Source organism: Vicugna pacos, chromosome 7 (genome assembly GCF_048564905.1).
Source record: "Vicugna pacos chromosome 7, VicPac4, whole genome shotgun sequence".
NCBI lineage: Eukaryota > Metazoa > Chordata > Mammalia > Artiodactyla > Camelidae > Vicugna > Vicugna pacos.
In genome coordinates this window covers 5,467,214-5,484,265 of record NC_132993.1, presented here as the reverse complement: position 1 = coordinate 5,484,265, position 17,052 = coordinate 5,467,214, and the positions used below count along the sequence as shown (strand labels likewise).

Sequence of the window (17,052 nt, the reverse complement as noted above, 5' to 3'; positions counted from 1 at the left end):
AGAGAGACGCAGACTAATACTGGGTAACACATGGCTGGGGAAGTAAGAAAAAAAGAAGGAAGGGGGAGAAAAACGGGAGTTTGTGTAGCTAGATGGTAACTTCTCTCTTACCTCAGTTTCACTTCTTTTTTCCCTTTAACTGAAGCACAGTCCGTTACAGTGTGTCAGTTTCTGGTGTACAGCACAATGTCCCCGTCATGCATATACATACATAGATGCGTTTTCAAATTCTTTTTCATTAAAGGTTATTACAAGATATTGAACATAATTCCCTGTGCTATACAGAAGAAACTTTTAAAAAATCTATTTTTATATATAGTGGCTAACATTTGTAAATCTCAAACTCCCAAATTTACCCCTTCCCACCCCCTTTCCCCAGCACCAGTTTCACTTCTTAAATGTGACCGTCATTTACTAAATTGAGGTTCCTGCAACCCAGCCTTATCATGTGTCTGTTGCTCAAGAGACCCTAACTATAGGTCAGTGTGTGCTTCCTGGCCTGGAATCGACAGATTTACATCAGGCTGCAGACTTTCTATTTGGCTACCTTATAATGAGAGACAAGCGATAGGCTTGGGGTCCTGAAAGTTCCCTTCCAGGCACTGGCCTCACACTCATTCCCTGAGTAACGCTGGTCGGATTGTTCAACTTTCTGAATAATGTTTTTACTTATTTTAAAATGGAGCGAATAGCTCTTTCTCTTCCTGTCCCAGGTGATTCGGGATCTCCTGGCTCCGGTGCAGACATGGCCTAGCTGAAGAACCACACCACACACAGCCAGTCCTGAAAATGGCACAGAAGTGGCATCAAAAACCCCGACCACAACGATACGAATCTCTTAAGGGGGTGGACCCCAAGTTCCTGAGGAACATGCGCTCTGCCAAGAAGCACAGCAAGGAGGGCCTGAAGGAGATGCAGGCCAGCAACACCAAGGCCACAAGCGCACGTGCTGAGGCCATCAAGGCTCTCGGAAAGCCCAAGGAGGTCAAGCCCAAGATCCCACAGGGCGGCAGCCGCGAGCTCAGTTGACTTGCCGACGTTGTTCACCCCAAGCTCAGGAAACGTGCTCATGTCTGCAGCACCGCCAAGGGTCTCAGGCTCTGTCAGCCAAAGGCCAAGGCCAAGGCTCAGGCCAAGGCCGCAGCTCCAGCTGCAGCTGCAGCTCAGGCTCCCAAAGGTGCCCAGGCCCCCACAGAGGCTCCAGAGTAGAGGCTTTCATCTCTGATGTGAGAATAGAAGGACTAGTGTGACCCCTGTGCTGCTGTCTGCATGGGGTTCATGTCTACCTGTGCTGTTTGTACAAATAAACTTGAGGCAGGATCTGTCAGTCAAAAAAAAAATGGAGCTAATAATCTCTACTTCCCAGTATGGCTGTAAGTATGAAATGAGAAGGAGATATAAAGCACAGTGTTTAGCCACAAGTAACTAAACACATGGCAGAGGCATCTGTTTCACAGTTTAGCTGTGTACTTTTTCCCACCCATGAAACACTTCTACCGTCAAGCCTTCATTCCTCCCACCTGTCTATTTGTCTGTCCCCAAAGCTCTCCACACATCCCATCCTCCCATCCTTTAGTGAAAATCTCCTCTATGACCTCCTACATGGCAGCTTGAGATCTGATCAATCCTCCACCCCTGTTAATCAGACATTGTTTCTTGGACTCCATTTTCCACATATGTTGGTTTTGTCTTTTCATTAACATATGAGGACACCTGTAGAGATGAAGCCACATTGGTTTCTTCTTTTTCCCCTTACATCATACTCTGACACGTGACAAACACATCAGAGACATCTGACTTTATGTAAATGACTACCTACTCTGATGGTCCCCAGAGCCATGGAAACCAGTACTGCTAGCTACTTTGTAGACTTACTGTGATTAGACTAGTGGTTCAAAGTGTGGGCCATGGACCAGCAGCATGAACTGGAAATGGGTTAGAAATGCAGAGTCTTGGGCTCCATCTCAAACTTACAGAACCAGAAACTCTGGGAGTGAAGTCCAACAATCTGTGTTTTAACAAACCATCCAAGTGAGGCTGACGCATGGTAAAGATTGAGAACCACTGAGCTAAGGCATTTTCTGAAGGTCCTTCACCTCTGATTAAATCAGCTAGAGGGGGAGCTTAGAGGGGAGAAACAAAGCACATCTGAAATGTAAATGTTTTAGTTGGGAAAGTCAGCATTGGACCCTCTCATCTAAGATGGACCTAAAAGAAAGAAAATGTAGGGGTGCTTTGGACAGTGAAGAAATGGCCTAAATGTCCTATGTAGGGAGCAAAGCCAGAAAGTTAAGGTGCCTCAGAGATAAACCTCTTACTGCTGTTTGCAGCTGGGCACAGGGCTTCAGCTCTACAGCTGGAGCCCAGACATGATGGTAACCCAACCTCAACAATGTAAATGATGACATGCGGTCTCAAAATGCAGTCCTTGGACCAGCAGCATTAGTGTCACCCGGGGACTTGTAGAAATCCCACTCTTCAGGCTCCACCCAAATCCTACTAACTCAGAAACTCCAGGGGTGCTGCCTGGCCATATATGTTTTCACAAGCTCTTCGGGCAATTCTGATGCAGGCTAAGGTTTGGAAACTGTTGTGCTAGGCACTGGGGCTACAGGTTTTACATGCATTTTTCCGTTTAATTCTGACAATCCTATAAGTAGTTTAAGTTTTTCCCATTTTAAGATGAAGGAAATTAGGGTCATATTTGCCCAAGGACACATAACTGGTCAGTGGCCATTGTGGTCAGGGGCCAAAATCCCGTTGCATATATATACAAAGGATGTGTTTTGGCCATCTATGGTCCCTGATGGGCTCTGGGTTATTAAAACTGGGGGTAGGGGGCAGGAGGAAGATGGCAAGTTAGAACTAGAGCAAATTGAGCTTTGTCTACAATTTCTGTGAATGATATCCAAACCCAGGATCTGGTAGCAAGTGAGACCTGAGGTGCCTCTTTTAAAAGATCCTGCATGTCTGAGAGCAGTGGGTCATAGACTACAGCGAACGAATCTTCCAGCCTACACCTGGTGTTTGAGGACTTGGACCTTCAACTCTTCGCTGGAATTATTTCGATCTATGTTCAGTCCCTTTGACCTCTTTGACAGTCTCTCCCTGTGTGTTGTTATCTTTACCTAACCACTCTCCTGGTGGAAGAGCTTTACTCGGAAGAGAGGAATGACAGCTCAGGGAGAGTGGGCAGGTTCATGTTTGGCACAGGGGGACTTCAGTCCCTTCAGATGACACCAGGTCAGTTGGTTTTCTGCCCTCTCAGAGGATGAAGCTTGCCTCAGGTGCAGCTCTGGGGTTGTGGTTTCCTTTCACAGATATGATAGAAACAGTTATTTTTCACTTTTGGTTAAAATAAAAAGAAAACACCCGGAAACCAAATTCTTCTCAAGATATAGCTGAACATAGAACAAACCTGAAAAATATAAGAGTTTCGTGTAGGAAGTGGTTGGAAAGGAAATGAAGGGTGGACAGGCTTCCTGAGCCCAGGGGAGGGGCCAGGAAATAGATTGGGTGGAGACCTCAGTGGGCTCACCCCAAATTTCACAAATAGGGTCCTTCTACAAGCTCACTTGAGCCACAATAGTTCTGCTTTCATGCACTGAGGGGATGGGGTGGGTGGGGAGGCAAAGGAAGTGAAAGAGGACATTGAGGAGGACACCCCCCCGCAAAAGATATCCAAATGCAGAGCATGCAAAGCAAGATAAAGGACAGGGCTTTTGAATCTGCTTTTCACACAGCTCACAGCTGGGACCGTGAAACTTCAACCCCAAGTCTTTTTCTAAGCAGTCTTTTCTGACTACCCACCTCTGGTTAATTTAGCTTATCTCTTACACACTCCCAATGCACCCTGGCATTTTCCTTAATAACATTTACCATGCTATAGTCTTTGTTCAATGTCAGGCTTGCCTAAGAAAGTAAGAGGTGATGGGGAAAGGTGGTGATGGTAAAAACCTTATTTTCTGAAAAGATAGAACCAGAATGCTTCTAGAGAGGAAGTATCTATTCAGAAAAACATAAGACTGAGAAATTTGGAAGGAAGGAAGGAAGGAAGGAAGGAAGGAAGGAAGGAAGGAAGGAAGGAAGGAAGGAAGGAAGATGAGACACCCAAACTAGATACAGCTAGAACCAGGGAAATCAAAGGAAGAAGAATTACTTTGTTTTAGAAATGGATAAGATCACTCATGAAGAAATGCAAAAATTCTTAATTAGCTATTAACAGATAGAATCCAGCAATACCTTAAATGATAAAAATTTGTCCCAAGTATGCAAAGATGGTTCAGTATCAGGAATACTTTCATATAATTTAATGTTTTATAAAGCCAAGGAGAAACATAATTCTGTCATCTCCTTAGCTGATGAAAAGAAAAATTTCCTTCCTATCTGCTTTGGTAAAATTCAGCATCTAATAATTGATTACTTTCTTACCATAATAAAAATTTCCATCTCAACCTCAAAGCCTGCACTTTGTTTAACTGGAAACACTGTGGTATTACCACAAAAGTTAAGAACAAGTTAAAGAAACCTACCATATTGTGATTATTTCATATTCTTTTAGACACAAGTCACAATAAACTAACAGTGAACAAAATTGGATTTAAAAAAAATCCAAGAGGATAAGATGATCATTTCTGGCTGTGTAAAGAACAAATCAATATCAAAAAGACTAACAAGAGAATTTAAACATGAGCAACAGATTTATAAGACAGACATTAATTTTAAAAGTTATAGATCTTCAACAGAGGAAAAATGATTCACCACATTCGTACTTCATAACACATATAAAAATCACACTGATATAATTTTTCATCAATTAAATTGACAGATAAAACCATGAGCAAGGATATGGGGGAATTAATAAAATGCTGGTATAACTAATTTGGTTAAATTGTTTTATTGTGGACAATTTAGTAGCATCTATCAAAATTGCAAATGAATCTACCAATTGTCTAGCAATTTCATTTCTAGGAATCTATTCAGGTGAGCCAATTATCTACTGCTGTATAACAAATCACTCCAAAACTCATAAAACAACAGTTTTATTATGCTCATTATTTTGTGTGTCAGGAAGTCGAGCAGAGCACAGAAGGTGCCAGGTGCCTCTGCTCCATGAAGCCCGGGGCTTCGGTAGGAGTGGCTCAAATGGCTGGGACACTGGACTAGAGCCACATGTCTGTGCCTCTCTGGTTGTCAGCTGTGTTCCTCGATTCTTCTCTGTGTTGTATCTGCTGGAGGTGGAATGTCTTCACTGTTCACCAAGGTGACAGCACTTTACTCCTGGTGGTTTTGATTCCAGCGTTCACCACAGTAATGTAAAGTCAGAGGAATTTAAAGGAGTTATTGGTCAGCTTTGTGCACTAAGAGAGGAGGGCAATCAAAGAGCAGGTAAGCAGTCACAGCGGTTATTCAGTGGGGGTGACACTGCGGGGATGAGCTGGTAAAGGAGTGGGTGGAACAGTCCATCCCTGGGGTAGGCCCAGGTCCAATTCCGAGGAGCTGGGAACTAGCTTTACATCATGGGACGTGATGTACCATCAACTCCAGAAGAAGATGATTGTAAGCCATCATCTAAAACCATAGACAAAGCAATGCAATGGAATAAAACTCAAAATAGGCATCTCTTTGTGTTCCCTTGCTTGCAGACATGCCTCCTTTGGTAACGTAACACTGCTGTAATCACATCTTTTAGTGGAATGCTTCTGTTAGTGCCATTTGTTTGATGTAAATTTTCTTGAAAATTTTTCTAATTTAAAAATTTCGTCATAAATCCTCACACTTATTCCATGAGTTTGACCCTTCTTAAAACTGTGAGCATCATTTGGGACCAGGTCTCTGACAGTAAGTTCTTTGCCATGTAAAGCTAACAGTTCCTCACACTTTTCAGTGGACAAGTCACTAAATTCAGCCTCTTTAAAAAGATCCAGGTTGGTTTTGTTTGTTTGTTTGTTGAGGTTTATTCATTTGTTCACTGAGTTCTTGTTTTGCTTTGCTTTGCTTTGCCCCCACCAATTCCATGAAACTCTGGACATCAGGCATCACTGTTCCTTTCCAGCTTCATCAGTTCACCCCACACACTGAACAGCCATTGTGACTGGTGTTTGATTTCCCTCCTCTCTCACCAAACCTCTTTTCTTTTTCTTCTCTCTCTTTTTGATTGAAGTGTTGTTGATTTACAATGTTATATTAGTTTCAGGTGTACAACACAGTGATTCAAACTCTTTATAGATTATATTCCATTTAAAGTTACTATAAGCTGTTGGTTATATTCCCTGTGCTGTGTATTACATCCGTGTATCTTGTTTATTTTACAACTAGGAGTTTGTACTTCTTAATCTCCTTCCCCTATCTTGTCCCTCCCCCGACCCCTCCCCGCTCTGGTAACCACAAGTTTGTTCTCTCTATCTATATTTTGTTATATTATTTATTTTTAAGGTTCCACATATCAGTGTAAACATATAGTATTGGACTTTCTCTGACTGACTTACTTCACTAGGCAGAATTTCATTCTTTTTATAGCTGAGTAATATTCCACTGTATGTATATATATACACATATATATACCACATCTTCACCCATTCATCTGTGAATGGACACTGAAGTTGCTTCCATATCTTGACTATTGTAAATAATGCTTCTGTGAACATTGGGGTCCACATATCTTTTCAAGCATCAAATCTCTTTCAAGCAACTCTAATCAGTACATAAACATGTTTTAAATTATCTTGTTTTCTTTTAATTTGGGAGTGTAATTTGAATTCATAATGTATATTTAACCTTTCATAGGATAAATTTTTACTTAATGATATGGAGAATATGATTCCAACAATTAAAAACACATCCAAACAACATGGGTACGAGACATGATGCTGTCAGAAAGCAACTGAGATAGGCCCACAGTTCACTCTATATCCTCTTTCCCTGGCTCACATGCAATGTCATTGCATGCACAGTCAGATGATTTACATGCACAGTCAGATTTGCTATATGGGTTTTCAATCCAAATAATGAATTTTGGGTAAAGCTGTGTATAGAAAATATTCAAATTATGGGTGTTTGAATGGTGAGGGATAACTTGAGGTTAAACATTCTCTGAATTCTTACTGATTAAAACATAATAGTGAGTTGAAAATAGAGAGTTGCTTAGTAGAGCAAAAATCGCAACAGGCCTAAAAGAGACCACTTCAATTTTTAAGTTTCTCAATGAAAACCTCCCTATTCCAGTTTTGAGAAATTTCTTTGGTGTTAAACAATTTATTCCTTTTACTTTGCATTTTCTTACCATATTTTTACCTGTGCACCCCTCTCCATCAACAAACATAATGTTTTGTATTATCTTATTAAAAAGGATATACTCTATAATTGTGCTGTCCAATATGGTGGCCACTAGCCACATGAGATCATTGAATTATATGAATTAAAATTAAATAAAATTTAAAATTCATTTTCTCCACCACACTAACCACATTTCAAGGGCTCAATAGTCGCATGTGGCTGGTGGCTACCACGCTGAACAATGAAGATATTGAACATTTTTGTCATCACAGAACATTCAATTGAACATCATTGCCAAGAAGAAATTTCATCAGGGATGTCTTTAAAAGTATGCTGGGACTTCTCTTCAGATGGCCCAGTAATGAAGAATAATATTTGTCCCTCAAAACCTAGAGGAATGGTATAAAAACAGAAGGTTCTATTTCTCCAGCTGCAGGGGTTGCTGCTAGCTGTCAGCTCCGTCCAGAAATTGGCTTGTGCTGAGGAGAGATGCCTTATGTAAGTCCTTCCCAGGGGAAGTTTTCATCCAAAAACCGGCAAATGGGATTATAAAGCACAGCCACTCACCTTCACTCTAAAGGTGCAACCAGACTTTAGATCTCTGCATCTTTGTGGAGTGGGCATTTGTTGTAACAGCATCACAGTCTAAGTTCCCTCTGCCTGATCCTGTGTTCTTTCCTCCCAGCTCAGGTGTTAATCCTGAGATGGCTCCCAAATAAACTCCCTGCATACCTGTCTCCATCTCAGCAGTCTGCGTTCCTTGGAGCCCAGACTTTAATACTCACACACATATACCACCTATATTGGGAAATGTATTAATATAATTTACAATATTAATAGGTTAAAAGAAAAAATCATGGAATTGTTGCAATCAACATGAAAAGACATTTTTACAAACTTACACCTCAGATAAAAAGACTTTAATGAAATAAGGCTGCAAGAAGTGGACTATACTGATTTCAAAATAAACTAATTAAATGCCAAAATCCAGCATCAGTGTCAATGATAAGATATTAGGTGCCATGAAGTTAAAATAAAAAGTAAAAAACAAAATTAGCTCACTTTTTAAATGGCAATAACCAATGGAAATTATACAAGGAAAAGCAATAGAAGGTCCACTTTGAGAAATAAGGGGATAAAGTATCACTACTTGCAGCTGAGTCTTCGACAAACCTAGAAATCCCAAGATAATCAAAAGAAGTGAAAAAATTTTTTAATTTTTTTTCAAGTGTAGTTGATTTACAATGTTAGTTTCAGATGTACAGTAAAGTGATTCAGTTATACATATATATACATACATTTTTTTCTTTTCAGATTCTTTTCCATTATATGTTATTACAAGAAATTGAATATAGTTCCCCATGCTGTACAGTAGGTCCTTGTTGTTTACCTATTTTATAATGTAGTAATGCATGTCTGTTAATCCCCAACCCCTAATTTATCCCTCCCTGCCCTTTCCCCTTTGGTAACCATAGTTTGTTTTCTATATCTGTGAGTCTGTTTTTGGTTTGTAAATAGAATTTGTATCTTTTTTAAATTCCACATGTAAGTGATATTATATGATATTTACCTTTCTCTGACTTACTTCACTCAATATTATCACCTCTAGGTTCATCCATGTTGATGCAAATGGTATTAGTTTATTTTTTATGACTGAGTCACATCCCATTATATATATAATACACACACACACACACACACACACACTTTATACACACCTTCTTTATCCACTCATCTGTCAATGGACTTTTGGGTTGTTTCTAAGTCTTGGCTATTGTAAATAGTGCTGCTAAGAACACTGAGGTACATGTATCTTTTTGAATTATATTTTTCTCTAGATATATACCCAGAAGTGGGATTGCTGTGTCATATGTCAAGTCTATTTTTAGTTTTTAAAGGAACCTCCATACCGTCCTCCATAGTGGCTGCACCAATTTATGTTCCCGCCAACAGTGTAGGAGGGGAAGTTTCTTTTCCTCCACACCCTCTCCAGCCTTTATCATTTGCAGACTTCTTAATGATGGCCATTCTGGCCGGTGTGAGGTAATATCTCATTGTAGTTTTGATTTGCATTTCTTTGATAATAATCAATACTGAGCATCTTTTCATGTGCTTTTTAGCCATCTCGATGTCTTTTTTGGAGAAATGTCTGTTTGGGTCTTCTGCTCATTTTTGATTGGGTTGTTTGGTATTTTAATATTAAGCTGTATAAGCTATTTGTATGTTTTGGAAATTAGTCCCTTGTCAACTGTGTCATTTGCAAATATTTTCTCCCAGTCTGTAGGTTGCTTTCTGTTTTGTTTATGATCTCCTTTGCTGTACACAAGCTTGGAAGGTTAATTAGATCCCATTTGTTTATTTTTGCTTTAATTTCCATTACTCTAGGGTCTGGTTCAAAAAATATTGCTGAAATTTATGTCAAAGAGTGTGCTGCCTCTTTTATAGTATCTGGTCTTATGTTTAGGTCTTTAATCAATTTTGAGCTTATATTTGTATATAGTGTTAGAGAATGTTCTACTTTCTTTTACATGTAGCTATCCAGCTTTCCCATCACCACTTGTTGAAAAGAGTGTTTTTTCTCCATTGTATATTCTTGCCTCTTTTGTCATAGATTGATTGACCATAAGTGCGTGGGTTTATTTCTGGTCTTTCTATCCTGTTCCATTGATCTATGTGTCTGTTTTTGTGCTGGTACCATACTGTTTTGATTACCGCAGCTTTGTAGTATAGTCTAAAGTCAGGGAGTATGATTCTTCCAGTTCCACTCTTCTTTTTCAAGATTGTTTTGGCTATTTGGGTCTTTTGTGTTTTTATACAAATTAAAAAAATTTGTTTTGTTCCATTTCTGTGAAAAATATCATTGGCAGGGATTGATAGGGATTGCATTGCATTTGTATATTGCCTTGGATAGTATGGCCATTTTAACAATATTGAGTCTTCCAATCCAAGAATATGGTATATTTTTCCATCTGTTTGTGTTGTCTTCAATTTCTTTAGTGTCTTATGGTTTTTGGAATACAGGTCCTTTGTTTCCTTAGGTAGGTTTATTCCTAGGCATTTTATTCTTTTTGATGTGATGGTAAATGGGAATGTTTGCAAACTATTTTTAGACATACTGAAACAAGTAAATTGGCAAGATATAAAGTTAATTAATTAAAAAATTTTTAAATTTTTTTTATTGAAGTTGGTTTATAATGTGTTAATTCCTGGTATGCAGCACTCCTTATTGTACTCCTCTGTACAAAATAGAAGTGCTTTAGAAAGCAGAGTGAAAGAGAAAATTCTGATTTAAAATAGCAACACAAAAACTTAAATCTTCAGAAATAAAGTTGACAAGAAATATATGTCCTCTACATATAGAAAGACATAATATTCTAGTGAATGACACCGAAACTGCCAGCCATTTTGCAAAGTTGTTGTAGCATTTTACACTCTTACCAACAATGCAGAGTTCTGGTTATTCCACACACTCACTTGCTGTCTGTATTTATTTTTAATTTTTTAATTTTTAATTCTTTCCTCCAGTTTTATTGAGATGTAGTTGACAAATAAAACTGCGTATTTTTAAAGTGTCCAATGTGATGATTTGATATATGTATACTTTGTGAAATGATGATCACAATCACGTTAATTAACACATCTTTTATCCCGCACAGTTACTTTATTTGTGTATGTGGTGAGAATGACCAAGATCTGCTGTTTTAGCAACTTTCAGATACACAATGCAGTATTATCATTAGCATCACCATGCTGTACATTGAATCCCCAGAACCTACTTATCCTATAACTGAAGGTTTTTATTCTTTGACCAGCATCTCCCCATCTCCCTCAACCTCCAGCCCCTGGTAATCACCATTATACTCTCTAAGCTCTAAAGAGTTCCACTTTCTTTTTTTAGACTCCACATATAAGTGAGTTTATATGTGGAGCATTTGTTTTTTTCTGTCTGACTTATTTCACTTAGCATAATGCTCTAAGTTTCATCCACATAGTCATAAATAACAGAATTTCCTCCTTTCTCATGGCTGAATAATATTCTAGTCTATACAGCTTATACCTCTTCTTTTTCCATTAATCCATTGATGGACACTTAGTTTTTTTTTCATATCTTGGCTAGTGAATAATGCTGCAATGGATATGGGAGAGCAGATATCACCTCAAAAATCCTGACTTGTTTCCTTTGGATATCTACCCAGAAAGGAGGATTGCTAGATCATTCAGTAGTTCTACTTTTAATTTTTTTTTTAGGTGCCTCCATACCATTTTTCATAGTGGCTTTCCTAACTTACATTCCCACCAACATTGGAATCCTCTCCATCCTCACCAATACTTGTCTTTTTGATAACAGTCATCCTAACAGATGTGAGGTGATATCTCATTGTGATTTTGGTTGGTCTTTCCTTGATAATTAGTGATGTTGAGCAACTTTTCATGTACCTGTTGGCTATATGCCTGTCTTCTTTGGAAAAAATCTATTCAGATCCTTTGCTCATTTTTAAAATGGAACTATTTGTCAGGATACTTACATTCTCCAATAACTCTCTTTTGTAAACCAAAAATATCTGGGGGATTAAAAAACAATATTTTAAATATTTTATTAAAAATGTTTTTATATAGGTGCTTTACTGAATTTTATATGTGATTTAGAAAATTGATGGGCTTTGGGTTTGATATTGCATTATATTTGTTTTCATATAAAACCATAGGAAATAGGTCTTGTTAGTGTTTTGACAGAATGTTTTGTTTTTAGGAAGAGATTACTTATATTAAGCAGGAGACTGCAGCAGTAACGGTTCTGGAAGAATTCAAATGGGATATTTAAAGGCAATCTAAGTCCCATATCCTCTCTCCCCGGCTCTGGGGAATGTCATATAAATAAGGAAAAGGAGCGTTTGAGTGAGTTCAACTTTAACTCTTTGGGTCATTCTTCCTTAATGTGGCGCTCAGATTGTTATTGTAGCCACTGCCCTGATCATTGCTCCCCAGAGGTGCTTCCCTGACACTGCAGAGCTGGACCGGAAGGGAAGGCAGGGAAGTCATAAGCGAGTTATTTCAAAATGCGTTCGTGATGGTGACTGTTCCTCACAGACTCAGACAACACGAGTATCTCCTGGGTTCCTCTTTCTGTACCCTCCCCCTTCCTGCACAGCTCCCTGTGCTGTGCGCCCCCCGCCCCCGCTCTTTCTGCCCCCACAGCAGCATTGGCCTTTAGTCTTGAGAACAGTAACTGCTACCAGTGTGCATGAGGTGTAATTTCCCCTGCGGGTGGGGGAAGAGGGAGGTTTGTACCCAGGCAAACCCGAAACTGTGAGGACACAGCCCAGGGAGAAAGAAATCAGATCTACCAGCAGCCCCAGCAGCCCTTGCTTTCCTGTCTAGTTTAAAGGATTTAAACACTGGTTTTTCACTATTGCCTAGAAAAGGCAGTCCACACGTAAACAAACAACTCTTGATTAAGTTTTCCCACTTTAACTGTTTATTTTTTTAAACGAGAGTTTCAGACACAGGCATGTGGTGGGGCTCTTTTGCAGTGGGGAAGCTCGGTGGAGATTGAAGAGAGGAAGAAGGCAGACTAGGTGTTTGTTTTGTGTGTTTTGTTTTTTGTTTTCTCTTCGGGGCAGAGTTGGCAAGTCACAGGTTTCAATAGGAAGCCATCTGTTCCTTTCGACAGTAAATCAGTTAAGCCCACATTCACAAGAAGTTCTGCAGTCTTGATTTCCAGTTCTCTGACTAAGCCCGAAAAAATAATTTTCTGAAACAAATGTGCCCTATTTTAAGGGGAATAATTTAGAGTGATGACTTTCTACTTAAGTGAAGCCAGTTTATGGGAAATGTAAACTTCATGTAATTTAGTTTACTCACAAAGAGAATTTCCTTAGCATAGAGCCAGTAAAAATGCTAACTGTGAAGAATTCGATCAATACATGGTCATATTTCAGTGCCTTGTGTCTTTGGTTGAGGCCGTGGTTTTAAGATACTTCTCTCTGCATAGTAAACAGAACTAAACGGTAAGACTTCTTCATGATTGAGGAATGAGTGAAAATTCAAGTAATGAATGGATCCACTGAAGTGTGTTTCTGGATTAAAGGATAATGTACTTTTCCAGAGTCATGTTCTTACTTCCTTGTGTCTCTTGGGTAAGGACTCGGAATGAAGGGAGGAGGGTTGGAGACAGGGAGAAGGAAAGATGGGAAGAGGAGGGGAAGGAGCAAAGGAAAGAGGTGTCTGGACCTCGGACCCAAGGCAGACCTGGAAAGGACATGAGGAAAGCAGAGGTGTGTGGCCAAGGAAAGCAAGAGAAGGGGCAGGAGAGTCCTGAGAAGGAAGGAAAAAAATTAGATGAGGTGGGTGTGGAAATAAGAAGTAGGTGTAGCTGACAAATGAAGCCTACTTTCTGACTCACTGGGTTGATGCTGAGCAAGTGATTCAATTTCTCTGTAAAATAGAGATAGTAATCCTCATTCCCCCATCTCGTCAGCTTCCTGTAAGCAAGCAAAGCAGGACTGTGAATGTGCTCTGGAAATATAAGGGTCTTTCATGAGTCAGAACTAAAAAATAATCATTTTTATAATGCCATTTGCAGTAACATGGATGGCCCTGGAGAATGTCACTCTAAGTGAAGTAAGCCAGAAAGAGAAAAAAAAATACCATACTATATCACTCACATGTGGAATCTAAAAAAAAAAAAAAAAATGAACTTATATGTAAAACAGAAACGGACAGAAAACAAACTTATGGTTACAAGCGGGGAAGGGGGTGGGAAGGGATACATTGGGAGTTCGAGATTTGCAGATACTGACTGGTATATATGAAATAGATAAATAAGTTTTATGCTGTATGGCACAGGGAACTGTATTCAATATTTGTAGTAGCTTATGTTGAAAAAGAATATGAAAACATATGTATATTCATGTATGACTGAAACATTGTACTATACACCAGAAATTGACACAACATTGTAAACTGACTATACTTCAATTTTAAAAAATCATTTTTCATGTAACAGAAAAAATCTGAAAAGAAAATATATATGTGTATGTATATATATAACTGAATCACTTTGCTGTATACCTGAAACTAACATTGTAAATCAACTACACTTGAATAAAAATTTTAAATATAAATAAAGTTTAAAATAAAGTTATAGAGTTATTTGCCCCTAACATAATAATAATAATGATAATAATATATTTTTTAATTGGTCTCTGTTCTCTCTGTCCCTTAGGAACAGCAATGGGCCAAAATGAATGCAGTCAGTCTGGTAAGAAAGTGACTACATGTGTGCACCAGTTTTACCATATTCTGGGCCTATTTTATATAAAAATCATGCTACCCTCTCCAAGCAAAGTATAAGCTATCAGCTGTTTCTTCATTAGACAGAATGATTTCACACTGCTCATTCCAACACTTCCCTGGTCCAGCCGTTTCATTGGTGGTCATGACCACACTTCCGCCCAGCCAAAGGCAGAGGAGTCATCTCTCTTTGGAACAGAGGCAGGTTACTTATCCCACCTGGAGACGGAACCCAGTCTTGGCTACCCATCTCTGATCCTCAGAAAACTTGTCCTTTACAGGGCCAGAACTGAGTGGTATCGGCAACCTTTAAGTAATAAGGTATGTTTCCAAGTCTATCTCATCCCCCAAGTATGTTTTTCTAGGCTCCTAAAAGGGCAGTGCCCACAGACCTAGAGAATTCTAGATGTCTTAAAAATCATTATTTTATCTGATAATAGAGTTAGCTTCTATTCCATAAATACATTGTGAGAGTATCTTTTCCCAGATCTTTCATTATCATTACAAATATTCCATTGGTATGATCAGTATGGTAATAACAAAGTACACTTGCTCTTAATAGGACCATCTACCAAGAGTCAACATGCTCCACACACCAGAGGATCAGAGCTGAGAATCATTCTGGTGGGCAAAACAGGGACTGGCAGAAGTGCTACAGGGAACAGCATCCTTGGGAAGCAGGCATTTGAGTCCAGGCTGAGTGCCCAGTCCTTGACTAAGACTTGCAGTAAAAGTCGGGAAAGCTGGGGGGAGAGAGAGATGGTCATTATTGACACACCAGATATGTTTTCTGAGAAGTACCACTGTGATTCTCTGTACAAAGAGGTACAGAGGTGCTGCCTACTCTCTGCACCAGGACCCCACGTGCTGCTCCTGGTGACACAGCTGGGCCGCTTCACCACGAAAGATCAGCAGGCTGTGCAGAGGGTGAAGGAGATCTTTGGAGAGGATGCTATGAGACACACAATTGTCCTCTTCACCCGCAAGGAAGACCTCAAGGGAGACTCCTTGATGGATTACATCCATGGCTCCAATAACAAAGCCTTAAGCACGCTGGTGGCCGCATGTTGGGGGCGAGTGTGTACCTTTAATAACCGTGCTGAAGGGAGCAATCGGGATGACCAAGTGAAGGAGCTGATGGACTTGATTGAGAGCTCCGTGATGGCGAAAAGGGGTGACCACTATACCAACAGGCTGTATAGTCTAGTGACTGGGTCACAATCTGGACCTCTGCAGTCAGAGAATAGATTAAAAGATTTCAAAGGGAGCTTTATAAAGTATGTGGAAATTCTGAGCTGTTGCACAACCATGGCCAAAGCAAATTGCCTAAGAAAAGCCCTAGTCAAAACAGTAATGTATATTTTATTGTGTATTTTATTGTGTATTCAGGTGTTTGTCAAATTGTTAATTCAGTTCTTCTGTGTATTGCACAGAATGTGCAATTTCTTTTATCGTTTACCCTTTCATATATGCAATTTGTTCTGCGGCTTACTGTTAATTATACCCCCCAAATTAATGATAATTTTTAGAAAAACCAGGCAACTGGACTGCAAGACTCATAGATTATAGTTACAGATAGTAATTCCTTACTCACTGTTGTAAAGGGGGTGAAAAACAGTGCCTGAGTACATGTTTGCGATTCTGTTGTCTTTAAATCTTAACATCATCCTATTTGTTGATGAACCAAATTATTTTAAGTTATTGTTTGTTTTGAAATATAATGTCAAAATCTTTTGAAAGTTATAAGCGTAAACTTCCTCTCATTTGCAAATCTCTAAAATCAGTGTTATGTTCCTGAAAACCCCTTTTCTTCTTTATACTACTACTATTTCTACTGAATACAACAAAAATAATAATAAAATTTCTAGTAACTATAACAAAATAACAATAATAAGTAAACTGTAAAGTTCCTGAGGTCACATCTCTAATTCTGTTCTATGGTTTTATCCTCAGCAGATGGTAAGTGGACGCACGGCTAATTTTTGTAACACAACAAATTCATGCTCAACAATCACACACAGATACACTCACACATCAATAGTCTGTTTTATGTGCATCAAATTTGCTTACCACTGAAAGAGGCTCAGCCAGCTTTCATCCCTGGCCCCCAGTCACAGTTAGCATTGAAACATACCTAGAGGCTTTACACTCCATACAAGATGGCAGACTGGATCTCCTGAAGCATCATTAAATGCAAATAGAAGTTGAATTAATTAAAAGTAAACAAAATCTCTATGATTGACAAGCTCACTAGAAAATAAAGAAAACTCCAAAGATGAAGCAAACAATCCACCTAAAAATGATGTGAAGCTAAAAGGGGAGTTGAGAGCCATGAGGACAGGCAAACACGGAAGGCAGAGCTGCCCCAAAATAAATGCCTACATCAATCTTGAGATCAAGAAACTCAACCTTGGGTTGTTGATAAAGTTAAAGAGCAGATTCTGAGCTCTCTGATCCCCAAACGCAAACACATATTAAATTAAG

The 17,052-nt window shown here is 39.1% G+C and overlaps 1 protein-coding gene and 1 pseudogene across 1 annotated transcript; both read left to right on the top strand.

Moving 5' to 3' along the window:
• Positions 1-745: 745 nt before the first annotated feature.
• Positions 746-1,209, top strand: LOC107035158 (large ribosomal subunit protein eL29 pseudogene; annotated as a pseudogene).
• A 13,299-nt stretch (positions 1,210-14,508) lies between these two features.
• Positions 14,509-16,288, top strand: GIMAP2 (GTPase, IMAP family member 2). Its single transcript, XM_015252281.3, has 2 exons — positions 14,509-14,536; positions 15,131-16,288. The coding sequence occupies exons 1-2, from the start codon at positions 14,509-14,511 to the stop codon at positions 16,135-16,137; spliced, it is 1,035 nt and encodes a 344-aa protein (XP_015107767.2). The 3' UTR covers positions 16,138-16,288.
• Positions 16,289-17,052: the final 764 nt, after the last annotated feature.

What these genes read in the sequence shown, in the direction of transcription:
- GIMAP2 (XM_015252281.3), top strand. Translation starts at nt 14,509, where the DNA reads ATGGGCCAAAATGAATGCAGTCAGTCTG. An exon ending in AAATGAATGCAGTCAGTCTG is followed by an intron (nt 14,537 to 15,130) that starts GTAAGAAAGTGA and finishes TGCTCTTAATAG; the next exon opens with GACCATCTACCAAGAGTCAA.